Source organism: Rhinatrema bivittatum, chromosome 9, assembly GCF_901001135.1.
Source record: "Rhinatrema bivittatum chromosome 9, aRhiBiv1.1, whole genome shotgun sequence".
In the NCBI taxonomy this organism is placed as follows: domain Eukaryota; kingdom Metazoa; phylum Chordata; class Amphibia; order Gymnophiona; family Rhinatrematidae; genus Rhinatrema; species Rhinatrema bivittatum.
The window spans coordinates 199,596,663-199,612,456 of NC_042623.1; the positions used below are offsets into that span (position 1 = coordinate 199,596,663).

At 46.4% G+C, this 15,794-nt stretch overlaps 1 protein-coding gene across 5 annotated transcripts in view; it reads right to left on the reverse strand.

Annotated features, from left to right (window-relative positions):
• The window catches only part of ATR (ATR serine/threonine kinase), a 368,882-nt gene that overhangs the window by 115,560 nt on the left and 237,528 nt on the right, over positions 1-15,794 (reverse strand). For 4 of the 5 annotated variants that reach the window (XM_029617054.1, XM_029617056.1, XM_029617053.1 and 1 more), the window contains exons 27-28: positions 14,360-14,497; positions 4,809-5,016 (exon numbers count right to left, since the gene is read on the reverse strand). In XM_029617054.1, coding sequence (XP_029472914.1) covers positions 4,809-5,016; positions 14,360-14,497 — 346 coding nt within the window. The remainder of the gene's footprint in view (positions 1-4,808; positions 5,017-14,359; positions 14,498-15,794) is intronic. The other variant, XM_029617057.1, reaches the window with a different exon arrangement.

Consider the following 15,794-nt stretch of genomic DNA (forward strand, 5'->3'; position numbering starts at 1 on the left):
AAGTTCTGAACTAGGGAAACAAGTTTGTGTTGGGTCCTGAATTCAATCAGAAAGCACTGTAAGGTTTGCAATACTAGGGTGATGTGTTCGTGTTCCTGGGTGTTAGTATTTATTTATTTATTTATTTAAAAGAATTTATATACCACTTTATAAAATTAGTTTTTTGTCAAAGTGGTTTACATTGGAGAAAAATAATAAAAAAGAAAAAGGTAATAAATAAATAAAATTAAAAGTACATAAAATTACTTAATAGCTGGAACTAATTCCAGCTAGAAATAAACAAGTGTTTACTAAAGTAAATAAAAATAAAACTGTTGCCGTGGAACTTTACTAATAATATGGGAGGAAGGGAAGAAGGTAGAGAAGTGACAAAGTGAGTCCGAAGGCTAGGGAACAGATGGGAGACGAAAGGAAGGGGGGGGAAACGAAATGAAAAATGAAATGAAAAATATGATGGTGGCTGTAAATGGAGTGGTGGAGAAGACTTTATGTTTGTTCTGGAGTAAGAGTTTTAAATGCTAATTGAAAAAGATGGGTTTGAGTGATTTTTTGAAATGGGAAGGATTTGAAATTAAACGAAGAGGATTGGGAAGGGAATTCCATAAAATGGGTCCAGCTACCGAGAAAGCTCGTTTTCGGGTGACTTCTAGCCTTGCTAATTTAGGAGAGGGGATATCTAGAAGATTTTGGGTAAGAGAACGTAGATGACGGGTAGGTTTGTAAATTCGCAATGATGAGCAAAGCCAGATGGAGGTTGGGTTATGGATCAGGCCATGTATAATAGACAAAATTTTAAATTGTATCCTAAATTTTACTGGGAGCCAATGTAACGATTGAAGGATTGGGGTGATATGGCTGTGTAAAGGGGTCCTGGTTAATATTCGGGCGGCACTATTTTGAATCAATTGAAGGGAATGTAGAGAGGAATCGGGTAGTCCTAGATAGAGTGCATTGCAATAATCTAGTCCGGAAAATACTAGTCTTGCTGCTTACTAACACCAACTGGAGGGGTTTGATAGAATTGTAAGGAAGACCTATATAAAGTACACTGCAATAGTCAAGGGAGGTTAGGATTAGCGATTGTAAAACTGTTCTAAAGTAGTTTGGGTCCAACAATGGCTTTAAGTGACCAAGCAAGCGTAATTTATAGAATCGAGACTTTCTGACAGTTTTTACATGGAATTGCACAGATAATGTTGAATCTAATTGTACACAGAGATAGCGAACATTAGTGGAAATGGCAATAGACTGAGTCAAAGTTAACAGAGGCTGGAATTGGGTATGGAAGTGAATGACCTAATACTAAGATTTCGGTCTTATTAAGATTCAATGATAATCTGTTATAGGTGAGCCAAGCTTTGATGGAAGAAAGACGTAATGAAATAAATTGAGTTGTTGCTGTCCATGAGACTGAGATCGGGGGAAAAAAACTGGATATCGTCAGCGTAGATGCGAAAGGATAACTCTAGGGTAGCTAGGAAATGGCAGAGTGGTGCTATGTAGATATTAAACAAAGCAGCCGAGAGGGCTGAGCCTTGGGGGACACCTGTTGTGATGGGAAGCTAGGAGGAAGTATTATCACCCATTTTTATTTATTGTGTTCTATCTGACAAATAGGATCTGAACCACGATATTACAGTTCCTGATATTCTGGTTTCAGCAATACAGTTAAGAAGTATGTCATGATTTAATGCAGGTCTCAGCCACTGTGTCGCCAAGCACATGCTTGTTAATTGTATCTGCATCTCTTCATCACGTTTAGTTATGTTCTTGGTTTGTTCTTCACACCCCTGTTTCATGTAAACCGGCATGATGTGAACGCTTTCATGAATGCCGGTATAGAAAAACCTTAAATAAATAAATAAATAAATGCAGGTGAGTTGCCACACTTCCCAGACCCCTGCTGACCCAACTGTTCCCCCTGCTCCAGCGAAATAGGAACTCATCCTCTGCCTGGGCTTAAAATGTTGATAGCCCGGGCGGAACGCAGCAGGAGAGCTGGAGTCAGCAATACCAACATGGTCTCTTCTTCCCGTGCCCCGTGGAGGAAGTGGTATGCAGCAGCCGTGCGAGCGGAAAGAAGAGACGATGCTAATGCGTGCAGCATTGGCCCAAAGACGCAATGCGTGGCCTGAAGAAGACCAGCACAACACAGAGCAAAAGAGGAGCAACCTTAGCCTCCGCGGCCAATGGGACTCCTTTCTCGAGGCTGCAAGGGCTGGAAGTGGAGGAGGCTGCTACTGCCACTAAGGTTGGAAATGGAGGAGGCTGCTGCTAGTTTGGTGGGGGAAGGGAGTGAGTGAGTGAGCAAGCATGTGTGTGAGAGACAGCATGTATGTAAGTGTGGGATTGAAAACCTCTGTGTGAAAAAGTATGTGTGTGATTGACAAAATGTGTGTGAATGAGATCCTTTGGTTGTGAGAGAGATAGCATGAATGTATAACTGAGAACCTGTATGTGTGAGAGATATCATGTGTATGTATGTTTAAGAGCCTATATATATAAGTAAGAGAGAGAGCATGTGTGTCTGTGTGTGATTGAGAGCCAGTGTAGGTGACAGAGCATGTGAGTATTTGATTGAGAGCATGTGTGTGGCATGGTGCAGACTGAGAGAATGCCGCTTAAAGTGCTTGGAGGAGTAGATGACCCCCACCCATTCCCGAATTTGCAGGAAGCACTTAACAGAGTCCGCAGATACAGTGTGTCGACGGCTTCCCCAGTGCCACTGGGGTCCTGACTGTGGCTGTCCTTGGTGGTAGGCAGCATTGCCCCCATAGTACCCACATACCTGACAACGCTCCAAGAGGCTAATTGCAGCCCTTGGACTGGGGTCGTGAATGGCTCACCTCTCTTTCCATCGGATAATGGAAGGCCATGGCCATGGTGCTCTGCAGTGGTTCCCTGCAGCCTCTGACCATGTCCACCGATGCCCACAGTGACTACGGCACTCCTGGTGTCAATAGCACCCTCAGCGCTCACTAGCAATGGATCGCATCAATGATACCGATGTTGCACCCAGGGCTATGATGGCACTTAACCGTGCCACACGTGGCTGGCATGTAGCGCTATCGATTGTGCCCCAGGCGACTATATACAGTGACAGCCCAGTAGCACTCATGATATACTCGGCACCTGAAGGCTCGCTGAAAACGTCTGAGGGAGACCGGTGCCTGAAGGTGTCAACGGTCCGGCGGTACCGATATCGCCTGTGGTGCTTGAAGGCAGAAGCCCTGTGGCACCAACGCACCACCAGATGCCCCATAGAACAGACATACTCCTCTGTGCCCAAAGTAACCGATCACAACCAGTGTCCTCCATGTTTTCCCTCAGCTCAGCTATGCATCTGAAGGTGTCAATGCTTCAGGCTTGAAGGCATCCATGCACGTGCCTGTGGCTGACGCCAGCCAAGACGGTGCCTTGCGACCCCAGCGCATTTGGTGCTGTATGGTGGCCCCAGGCACCCAGCAGTCATACACCATCAATGGCACATCTCAATGCTCCCCGATTCCCTTAAAGACAAAGCAAAGGGGCTTGTAGGTGCCCCAATGCTTGATAGCCTCAAGGGCACCGGGCCATGGTGCACTCTGGATGCTTTGGATCTCCAGGGTGCCTTGGATCGATGGCAAGCCTGGAGCTCGACAGCATCACAACTGCCGGTCCGAAGCCCCTATCAGCCAGGGGCTTCCATGGTGCTCCAGGGCTCTCAGGATCTCCATGCCCCGGCAGTCAATGGCCTCGAAGGAACCAGGAGCTCAGTGGTGCTCTGGTGCGATTGTGCTTGACATCGTCGAGAGCAGCCATGAATATCATCACTAGCAAACACGGCAGATATCTTCCATGCCTCCGATGGCCTTGAGGGAAGCTCCGATAACTTTGAGGATGACCATGGTGCTCAACAGTTGGCCTGGTTCCCAACGCAGTATGGACTGCAACCGCAGATGGTGCCACTATCCTGGTGCATCGATGCCCATGGTGGTCGAGGACGCGCAGGTCAATATCGTTCTTTTGGTGCATCGAGAGCCCAAGGCACATGATTGCATCTACGGTGCCTGCCGGTGCCTGTGGCCCAGAACTTGACAGTGCCCACAGCTGATGGCCCTTATGATCAATGATATCAAGGGAGCCCCAGCACTTCGATGGTGTCAAGGATGACCATGGTGCCCAATGGCAGTCCTAACGTGACTAGTGCACCGATGTGTCAGATCATTTTTGCACTAGTCACAGATGTGCATGGGTAACTGATACCGGAGAAGCGAGCAAAGCTGAATACCGTGACCACATAGCTCCCGCGATCAAATGGCTCCGCAGAAAAAAAAAGAAGCTGAGGGACTCTGACTTGGGGACAGGGTGATAACTACAGCTGCACATGCTCAGTAGGGCATGTTTGAAAGCTCTAGAATTCTTTAAGATCAAAGTTCCATACCGGGCTCCATCTGATGATGTCACCCACGTGTGAAGGCTACCATCCTGCTTGTCCTCAGAGAAAATATAAGTAACTTGAGAAAAAAAAATATAACATATATATATATATTCGTTCCACTGCCTTGTCAAACTGCAGGGGTCACTTTTCCAAAAGATGTACGTTACGCTGCACTTTGTCATCTATCTTTTGGAGAAAAGAGCCCTTATTACAGAAATCCATTTCTTGGACATTTTTTTCCAAAAGGCTTTTTCCATAGGCACAGTATGGAAACATATAGAAGAAAAACAAGCCCACTTTAATTTCCAAACTGCCATACCATGAGCTTCAGTTCATGTGACTCATATAAGCATGCAGTAAGACACGGAACCGAAGAAACATCACTCACCCTTCAGTTCCCCTCGCTCTTTGCTGGATTTGTTTGTGCTTTTCTCAGCATGAAGGGTCTGGAACTTGTGCCTCGCCCATTGTGTGAGATGGTCAAGCATGGAGAACACAGTCTGTGTACTTAGCTGGCTCAGATCCGACGTGTTACACTGTAGTCTTCGGGTCAATGGGTCGTCGTGCTTCAGAACTGCCATGATCTCTGCATAAATCTGCACAGAAAAATGGCCACCCGGTTCTTATATAAGATTCTGGGAAAAGTTTTGACGACAGTAATTGTCCCAACATCATCATCATCGATGAAGCCAAACAAAACATTTTCATTTTCTATTTGTTTTTTGGAGCCAGCAGTTTCCTCCTGCACCTTTACACTTCCAGTTCAATCAGAACAAGGGCTGGAATCCTAGCATGATGAACATTCATAGCCAACTACCCAGGGATGTTTTCTGCTATTTTATCTCTCTTCCCAACTTAGATTTAGTCCAGTCATTGCAGTGCTGGTCCTGGGGCAGGGCCATGCACCAGGGTTTTTTCCAGAACCCTATAATGTGACCTGAATCCAGTGTAACCTTAGACAAGGGGCTATGACTCTCCTTTACCACCCCAGAGGCTGTGAACACTGCTTTTGCAGTATCCCAGCCCTGGCCAACCCGGGGAGCAGAAGAACCGAACCTTCTGCAGGGCAGTGAACAGCACTGACCAACTGAGCCATCAAGCCAGCCCTGAACATTTTCTATTCTATTCTTCGATTTACAACTTGCTTATCTCTCACTGATTCAAAGCAGATAATACTGAAGCACACTAAATACAAGATGCAAAGCCTTTGAAACAGGGTTCTTTTACAAGCAGGGCCAGTGCTAGGTTTTTTGATGCCTTGTGTGAACAATTACTGTGCTGCTCCCTCCCCCTCATTGATTCATTCAGTCTCTGTCTCGGCCCATCAAGCTCCCTCCTGCAACCTATATTTTTAAAAGCTGACATGCCCCCAGCCCCTCACCTCCATCACATATGCAGAACACAGACAGACCCTCACCAAATACAGAATAAAAAGATCAGAAAGTATCACCAGAAACGTGCTGAGAAGAACTGAACTGGAACCCACAACAAGCCAGCCTCTACATGCAGAGCAACAGTACCATTCTTCATAAAACATTAAATAATAAAATCAAGAAATATATAGCAAAGTTGCTTACCTGTAACAGGTGTTTTCTTAGGACAGCAGGATGTTAGTCCTCACATGTGGGTGACATCATCTGATGGAGCCTGGCATGGACAACTGAGCATGCCCAGCATATCACTATTCATGCGTCCACGCGGGGTCTCTCTTCAGTCTCTTAAGTAAATCACAAAAAAAGAAAACAACAAACCAGGGCAATCCAAATCTGTGGCGTGGCGGGTGGATTTCCAGAGGACTAACATCCTGCTGTCCTAGGAGAACACCTGTTACAATTAAGCAACTTTGCTTTCTCCTAGGACAAGCAGGATGGAAGTCCTCACATGGAAATCAAACAAAACCCAATCACACTAAAAAATAACCAACAAATAATACTTGCAGAGAAAGTACAGAATCTAGGAGAAATAATTGACACCGAACTAAGCTTAAAACAACACATATCTCTAAAAGTAAGGGAAGGATACGCTAAACTCATGGTCCTCAGGAGACTTAAACCACTGCTGACAACTGCTAACTTTCGATCAGTACTACAAGCATTAATATTTGCAAGCACTGATTATTGTAATGCACTTCTACTAGGTCTTCCATACACCTCACTAAGACCATTGCAGGTTCTGCAAAACTCAGCTGCAAGAATTTTAACTGGCAAAAGTAAAAGAGATCACATTGTTACAACATCACTGAAACACTGGCTTCCCATTGAACAAAGAATTCAATACAAAACACTGTGCACCATACATAAGTTAATACATAACGAACATGCAGACTGGTTAAATACAGCCCTACGTGTACACGTCCCTAACAGAAACCTAAGGTCAGCAAACAAAGCACTCCTAACCTGGCAGGACCCTTACTATGGAACTCCATGCCCTTAGATCTAAGACTACAAAGAGACAGCAAAACCTTTAGAAAAGGTTTAAAAACCTGGCTCTTTAAACAAGCTTTTCAGAAAGAAAAGGGTGAATAGAAACCAGGGACAAGCAAAGCACGAACAATAAAACACCCACACACACTGCTGTATTCACTAAATGTGTAGTTTTTAAAGGACAGTCACAATTTTAAAGTTAATTCTGTAATCAAAACTGAGATAGAGAGACCTGGACAAGATTCATTACATTTAACATTTAATATTGATCACTATGTTACCGAACCTTATGGCACTTTTGTAATCGGATAAATTGCAGCATTATTACTTTTATGTGCCTTAATGTAAACCGTTGTGACGGTCCCCACCAAACGACGGTATAGAAAAGATTTAAAATAAATAAATAAATACATACATGTGGGTGAATCCCTAGTTACAGGCTGGCCCTGAGAGCAATGGGACCAACAGACACCAAACTAGATGCCAACGGGCACAACAACAGAAGTGCTATTGGTAATATCGGGGATAGCCTGAACCCAAAATAGGGCCATAGGTAGGAAGAGTTGGATTCACAGATGGAAAAAGATTTCTGAGAACAGACTGGCCGAACCTGCTATCACGAAGGCCATTCCTGTCCAGACAATAATGAACCGTGAAGGTGTGGAGAGAACTCCATGTTGCAGCCTTGCATATCCCCCCAACAGGAACTGCACGCAGGTGGGCCACAGCTGGCCACGGCCCTAACAATGAGTTTGACGTGGTCCCCTCCAGCTGCAATCCCGCCTGGTCATAGAGACTACCAGGTCCTGAGACACCTCTTCTGAGAGGTCAAACGGCTACAGAATCAACAGGCCCGGAGGTTGGGGTGGTATAATCCACCCTGATCCTGTGTGAGGAGGTCTGGGACAGTCCCCAGACAGATCGGGTCCAGCCAGGAGAGATCCCGCTCTAGCGGGAACCAGATTTGCCTTGGCCAATGAGAGGGTTATGAGGATCATAGTCCTCGTGTCCTGGTGAAGCTTCAAGAGAGTCTTCACCAACAGAAGTGGAGGGTATGCATACAGGAGGCCCTCTCCCCAGTGGAGAGCAAAGGCATCTGTGGCTGGCTGGCCATCTGACCTGGACAGGGAGCAGTACCGAGGAATTTTCCTGTTGCAGGGGGAGGCAAACAGATCCATGTCTGGGGTTCCCCAGAGATGGAAAATCTGGTCTGCCACCTCCTGCTTCAGGGACCACTAACGGGGTCAGAAGGTGTGACTTATCCTGTCTGCTAGGGTTTTTTCCACACCAGCCAAATATTCTGCCTGCAGTAACATCCCCCGAGACAGGGCCCAACTGCAGATCTGCAAAGGAGGAAGGACCTGGTGCCCCCCCCCCCCCCCTTCTTGTTTATGTACCACATCGCCACCTGGTTGTCTATCCGAATGAGGATCACCTTGCTGGACAGCCGATCTCAGAAGGCCCACAGCATGTACTGGATTGCCCTCAGCTCTAAGAAATTTATCTGACACAGAGCTTCGTGAGCGGTCCACAGGCCCTCTGTATGGGCACCCCAGCCCATGTGGGACATCAGTGATAAGCACAATCTGGTGAGGGGGGTGTTTGAAAAGGCAAACCCCCCCTCCCGCTTCAGATTAGATGGGGACCTCCACCAAGCCAGGGAGGACCTGAGAAGGGGAAACCTGGATGCAGACTCGAAGGCCCTGGGTAGCCTGCCACCACTGCAGGCAGGCAAAAGGAGTGACATGGACTGTCATGGCCATTGCCCCAGGAGCTGCAGCATATGCCACGCATATGCTGCAGCGTGGTGGGGCGATGCTGGACCTCTTCCACCAGGGGCAAGAGTGTGGAAGCCCTGACGCGAGGAAAAAAGGCAAAAGCTTGTATCGCGTCCAACACAGCTCCTATTGAATCCAACTATGACGATGGAAAGAGATTGGATTTCGGGTAGTTGATTAGAAACTCCAGGCATTCCAACAACTAAATGGTCCAGCATAGAGACTGTGCTGCCGCTACTTGCCTGTCGCTCTACCATTGTGGGTGCCTACCTGCGCCAGCTGGATTCCCAGCTGGCGCAGGTAGGCTCCCACAATGGCCAAATGCTTTGTGAAGACCCGGGGCACGGAGGCCAGGCCGAATGGGAGCATGCGGTACTGAAAATGTTGAAGGCCTACCACAAAGTGAAGAAACCTCCTGTGACTGGGGAGGATCTCGATGCGGGTATACGCGCCTTTGAGGTCGAGGGAGCTAAGCCAGTCTCCTTTGTAAGAGGGAAATCAAGGTGGCCAAGGATACCATCTTGAACCTTTCTTTCTTGAGAAGTCTATTCAAGGCTTGCAAATCGAAAATGGGATGGAGGCCTCCTGTTTTCTTTGGAATTGGAAAATAACAGAAGTAAAAGCCTCGTCCCTGCTGCTCCTGAGGGACAGGTTCTACTGCTTTGGCCAATAGAAGGGCTGAGAGCTCTCCTTGGAGCACTTCTGGGTGCGAGTCGGGACCCCACCGCGGGCATTGGGGAGAAACCGGCGGAACAGTCATGAGGTTCAACCTGTACCTGTGTTGGATGATGGACAAAACCCACTGATCTGAAGTCACGGCTGGCCACCTGTCGACAAAGAAATGGAGTCTGCCCCCAACTGGTGGGTCCTCCAGTACCTGAAGTGGCAATTGGCTTATACTTCCTCACATCCAGTCAAAACCCCATAGTGGGGCTAGCCTGGGGCGCTGGCTGAGGCCTAAGGCCCCGCTGTTGCCAAGATCTGCACCTGACGCTGGTCTTTTGTGGCCGACAGCGAGGGGCAGGAGAATAGTACTTCTGCGGCCTGTAGAATGGCCTCTGTGGCCCTGGCCGGGAGGAACTATTAGAAGACGCCAGCGAAGCTGAGGCACCAACTGACAACAGCTGGAGGGTTTTCATGGAGGTCCTTCAGCTGTGCGACTGCCTCCTTGACCTCCTCACCAAACAGGTTATCCCCAGTGAAAGTCAAGTCAGTAAGCCAGTCCTGCACCTCTGGACAGAGGTCCAAGGCACGAAGTCAGGCAAGATGCCGCTTAGAGATGCAGACCATTGCGACTCGGCCTGCTGTCTCAAAATCATTATTGGTAGCACGGACTTCATGCTTACCACACTCCAGCCTTACTTGGTAAGTGCCATAAGGGCCTCCTGAGGTTGCTGTGCCAGGCCATCCACAACCTCCTGGACTTGTTTCCAGAGATTACGGGTATATTGAGTCATATACAAAAGGTAGGAGATGATATGGGCCACCAACATGGAGCCTTGAAACACTTTTCTCCCCATAACATCCAATGCCCTGATGTCCTTGCCAGGAGGCGCAGAGGCATGGGTTTTCGATTCACCTACCACCAATTGCTGGGGGAGTTGGCACTTCTCAAACCCCACGGTCTATTGTACAAGGTACATCCCATCGGCCTTCTGGTTCACCGGGGCCACAAAGAGAGCGTGCTCCCAGAACCGAAGAAGCAGTAGCTCTCTGAAAATCTTGTGCAGGCACCACTACAACCTCCGGAGCATCCACAAACTGGAGGATCTCCAGCATCCTATGGCAGGCATCTTCCTCAGTCATACGTTGAAAGGGAATGGCTTCAGCCATCGCCCGGACGAACCCCACAAAGGTCAAGTCCTCTGGTGGAGAATGGCAGCACTTCTCAGAGAGGGAAGGATCTGATGGAAGATTATTGGAATTTACCAATGAAGCATCAGAAGTGTCCTCCCTGCAGGGGTTGTACGGGACTTCAGGCTCATCTCAGTCACCCAGAGATGGGGTTGGGGAGCACTGGGCGCATGTTCCACCGCCAGGCACACCCAATGATCCAACTCCACCTCCAAAGCCTCCAAGGAAAGGGGCTTTAGTTAACTCCTCCTCGGAGCCCCAAGGAGGGTTGACGACTGGCACCAGAATTGGTGTGGATGGCCTTGGGCCACCAGCATCAAGGGAGGATGGAGCCTCCTCTTGCCATGACCACTTTGGTGGCAAGGCAACAAGCACCGGAGCCAGCCCGAGCCTGGCACTGAATGCAGACAGGGAGCGGTGACGGTGCTCAGAGACCTCCTTCGGTGCTCGGCCCGGTCCTTCCCCGGTGCAGAGGTTAAGGAAGACGATCCTGAAGTCCGCGACTTGGAGGAGACAGACTGGGCGATCCCTGGAGTCTTTTTCCCCTGCAAGCCTAGGAGGAGGAGTGGACACCGAGGGATCGAGGACAAACGATTCCCCTCGTCCTTAGGCATTGATGACAGCAATGCCGAAGTGGAGAGTTCATATTTACCCAAACCAAAAACCTTCTCCATCTTATCCAACCTGGCCCAACAACCTTTTGGGGTCTTCTGATCGCACAATTCGTAACCCCGAATATCGTGCGATGCCCCCAGACAAAGGATGCACACATTGTGTGGATCTGTCAGGGACATAGTCCGGGGGCACCGAAGGAAGCCTGAGATCGCCATGAGGCTCACCAGGGAACACAAAACGCACAATGACTGGCAGGTATTGGGAGAAGTGCGAAAAATACTCACCGACCGAGAAAGGAGCAGGAACTGAAGAGAGACCTAGCGCAGGAAGAAAAAGCAAAAAAAAAAAACCTTATTTTGAAAAGTTTCCCAAGAAAGAAAGCATGAGCTCCACCTCCGCGAGACGGTAGCTCAGTGGAAAAGAAAGGACTGGAGAGACCCTGAGTGGACAGTGGCCTGCTGAGCATGCTCAGTGTGCCAGTCAAATTTTCCAGAAACTTTAACATAAGTTTTCTGTGCAGGGCTCCATCAGATGTCACCCACACGCGAGGACTGCCATCCTGCTTGTCCTAGGAGAAAACATCAATCATAATAGTAAAATCATATTCGTAAAAAGAATATTTCAAACCAGTTAATGAATAGAATATCCAAAATTTCCCAAACACCAATAAAATATTTCAAAACATCTGATGAATAAAAAAATCCAATAATTAAATGTTCTATACCCTCTCAAAAAAATTAAATATTTCAAAAGAGTAGAAACATCAAATTACACCCAATAATTAAAACTAATAAGGATTTAAAAATATCCTGCTCCCCATACCCGGGATCTTTTGATTTTCAGTCACCCTGAGATCATTGTGGATTGGGGAGGTAGGGTCATACAAATTTTATCTTCTTTCTCACACACATGCACAAAAACACATGAATTCTCTCACAAAGTCTCTCACATACACAGGCTCCTTCTCCCTCACAGATCCTATGTGCCTGTGAATGTGACAGGCTCTCACAGTCACATTCACAGGCACATAGGATCTCACACAGACATACACATAAGCTCTCATACAGACACACACAAATATACACATAGGCTCTCAAACATACACATTATCTCCAATCCAGACACAAGCATATAGGCTCTCATACAAACACACATACATTCTCAGGCTTCCACTCACACACATACACAGGGTCTCCTGTTGTCAATGGGTCGTGGTGGGATGAGCTCCACCACAGCCCCGCGGGCCTCCTGTTATTGTTGAGCCATGGTGGGATGAACTCCACCAAGGCCCCCATTTGTCTTCAGACCATGGTGGGATGAGCTCCACTACAGCCCACTGACCTTTCTGCTTTGGGGGGGGGGGGGAGTGGAAGAAGTGCGCAGGCACACGCAAATAAAAACACAGGCCTCTCGTTCTTCAGCCGCCAGCAGCATCTCTCCTCCTTCAGCTGCTGGCGGCTATGCAGCATCTCCTGCTGCCATCGGCTCGCCACCTCCCTGGGTGTGCCACCCTGTGCAAATGCACAGTATGCATACCCAGTCGCGCCGGGCCTGCTTACAAGACAGAATGCTTTTATTACAAGAATTTACTAGGTACTAAATAGTAGCAGGAAGTTATTTTTCAGTCAGCTACAAAATCCACAACTTTCTATTGGTCACACTTTAGGAAGACTGGAGGATAGCAAATGTAACCCCAATATTTAAAAAGGGCTCCAGGGGCGATCCGGGAAACTACAGACCGTTTAGCCTGACTTCAGTGCCAGGAAAAATAGTGGAAAGTGTTCTAAACATCAAAATCACAGAACATATAGAAAGACATGGTTTAATGGAACAAAGTCAGCATGGCTTTACCCAGGGCAAGTCTTGCCTCACAAATCTGCTTCACTTTTTTGAAGGAGTTAATAAACATGTGGATAAAGGTGAACCGGTAGATATAGTATACTTGGATTTTCAGAAGGCGTTTGACAAAGTTCCTCATGAGAGGCTTCTAGGAAAAGTAAAAAGTCATGGGATAGGTGGCGATGTCCTTTCGTGGATTGCAAACTGGCTAAAAGACAGGAAACAGAGAGTAGGATTAAATGGGCAATTTTCTCAGTGGAAGGGAATGGACAGTGGAGTGCCTCAGGGATCTGTATTGGGACCCTTACTGTTCAATATATTTATAAATGATCTGGAAAGAAATACGACGAGTGAGATAATCAAATTTGCAGATGACACAAAATTGTTCAGAGTAATTAAATCACAAGCAGATTGTGATAAATTGCAGGAAGACCTTGTGAGACTGGAAAATTGGGCATCCAAATGGCAGATGAAATTTAATGTGGATAAGTGCAAGGTGATGCATATAGGGAAAAATAACCCATGCTATAATTACACGATGTTGGGTTCCATATTAGGTGCTACAACCCAAGAAAGAGATCTAGGTGTCATAGTGGATAACACATTGAAATCGTCGGTTCAGTGTGCTGCGGCAGTCAAAAAAGCAAACAGAATGTTGGGAATTATTAGAAAAGGAATGATGAATAAAACGGAAAATGTCATAATGCCTCTGTATCGCTCCATGGTGAGACCGCACCTTGAATACTGTGTACAATTCTGGTCGCCGCATCTCAAAAAAGATATAATTGCGATGGAGAAGGTACAGAGAAGGGCTACCAAAATGATAAGGGGAATAGAACAACTCCCCTATGAGGAAAGACTAAAGAGGTTAGGACTTTTCAGCTTGGAGAAGAGACGACTGAGGGGGGATATGATAGAGGTGTTTAAAATCATGAGAGGTCTAGAACCGGTAGATGTGAATCGGTTATTTACTCTTTCGGATAGTAGAAAGACTAGGGGACACTCCATGAAGTTAGCATGGGGCACATTTAAAACTAATCGGAGAAAGTTCTTTTTTACTCAACGCACAATTAAACTCTGGAATTTGTTGCCAGAGAATGTGGTTCGTGCAGTTAGTATAGCTGTGTTTAAAAAAGGATTGGATAAGTTCTTGGAGGAGAAGTCCATTACCTGCTATTAAGTTCACTTAGAGAATAGCCACTGCCATTAGAAATGGTTACATAGAATAGACTTAGTTTTTGGGTACTTGCCAGGTTCTTATGGCCTGGATTGGCCACTGTTGGAAACAGGATGCTGGGCTTGATGGACCCTTGGTCTGACCCAGTATGGCATTTTCTTATGTTCTTATGTTCTTAAGATACCTAGCTTGGATCAGGTGACAAACCCTTGGAGTTTGTTGTTTACACAAAGCACACGAGAAATCACCTCACCTCATGCTGCGCTTCTTGGTTGCATCCCAGCAAGACATAGACCAGAATGTGTGGCAGGAGATATATCGTTACCTTGAAGTCATGCTTCATCATTATACTGCAGCAGTTGAAGACTCTGCCAGCAAGTTCATGCTTTACCTAGAATTTAAAAAAATTGCTTCACTAGAGAACTTTATGTACACTATTTCGTCCCCTAGTCACTGTTTAAAATATGGAATCCTCCTTTGTACAGCACTGAATAAGATCGAACTTTGAGTTGCCATGTCTAACTCTGAAGAATTATTTTCACATCTAAAATTACATTTGATATTTCTAAAGTGAGCAATAATGGAAGACAAACTGTCCTCAATGCTTTCAGATTTTTGCTATATAAATACAGGTCAGAGAATATGTTTTTATTATATCATCAGTAAAAAATAAAGAGGGCAATAATCAAACTATTTTACAAGGATAAACATGTTTATCTGCGTAAAATCACGGTCTGATTATCGCCTCTTACTCTGTGCAAAAAAGTAAGCACGCTAATTTTACACATACAGAAAAGTGAGCCGAGTTAAGTTAAGCAGAAGGAAGCAACATGCAGAGCTTGCATGATCAAATCTCCATGCGAAATTTCTGGTGTGTACTTTGCATAAGGATACTGCACACCACTGGGATTTTCATGGGACTACAAGGCTTCATTATTACCCTCAGAGTATTATGAACTTGCTCTTTCAAACTATTGACTAATTCCATTTTTCAGGATAACCTGAGCCAGTCCTGGTTTTACCCATTGTATGCATGGACTTGTAGTTCTGATTTCTAAGAAAAGCAGACCTGTAAGACCCTGCTTGTCCTGAAAAGTCAGATAGCTACCATGGTTCTATTGGAAGCACAGCTCTCTGATTACAAAAGGAAAATTGTTTCTTACCTGCTAATTTTTGTTCCTGGAATACTACAGATCAGATGCATGGGTTTTGCTTTCCTACCAGCAGATGGAGATAAAGAAGTCACTTATTTAACCTAGTATGCCACCTGCAATCCCTCAGTATGACCTGTACCCAAGCCAAGATGAGATTAAATGTAAACACTAACTTCAATCCCCCTCTTAAACCGAGCAGCAGTAAGGCAGAGCCCTTTAAACTGGAGCTCTTCCAACAAGTATGGGTGTTGGAACTTTCCAACCGGCAACTAACTCTGCATTATTTACATACTGAAAACAAGAGCGAGCGTGGCACTGGACTGATCTGTGGTATTCCAAGAACGAAAAGTAGCAGGTAAGAACCAATTTTCCTTTCCTGTTCATACCCCAGATCAGTCCAGACGCATGGGATGTACCCAAGCTCCCCTAAACTGGGTGGGAATGAACAGACCCACTTGCAGTACACTCACCAAAACCAGCCAATTCTGGCACCTGGACATCCAGCCGGTAGTGTCTGGTGAAAGTGTGAAGAGA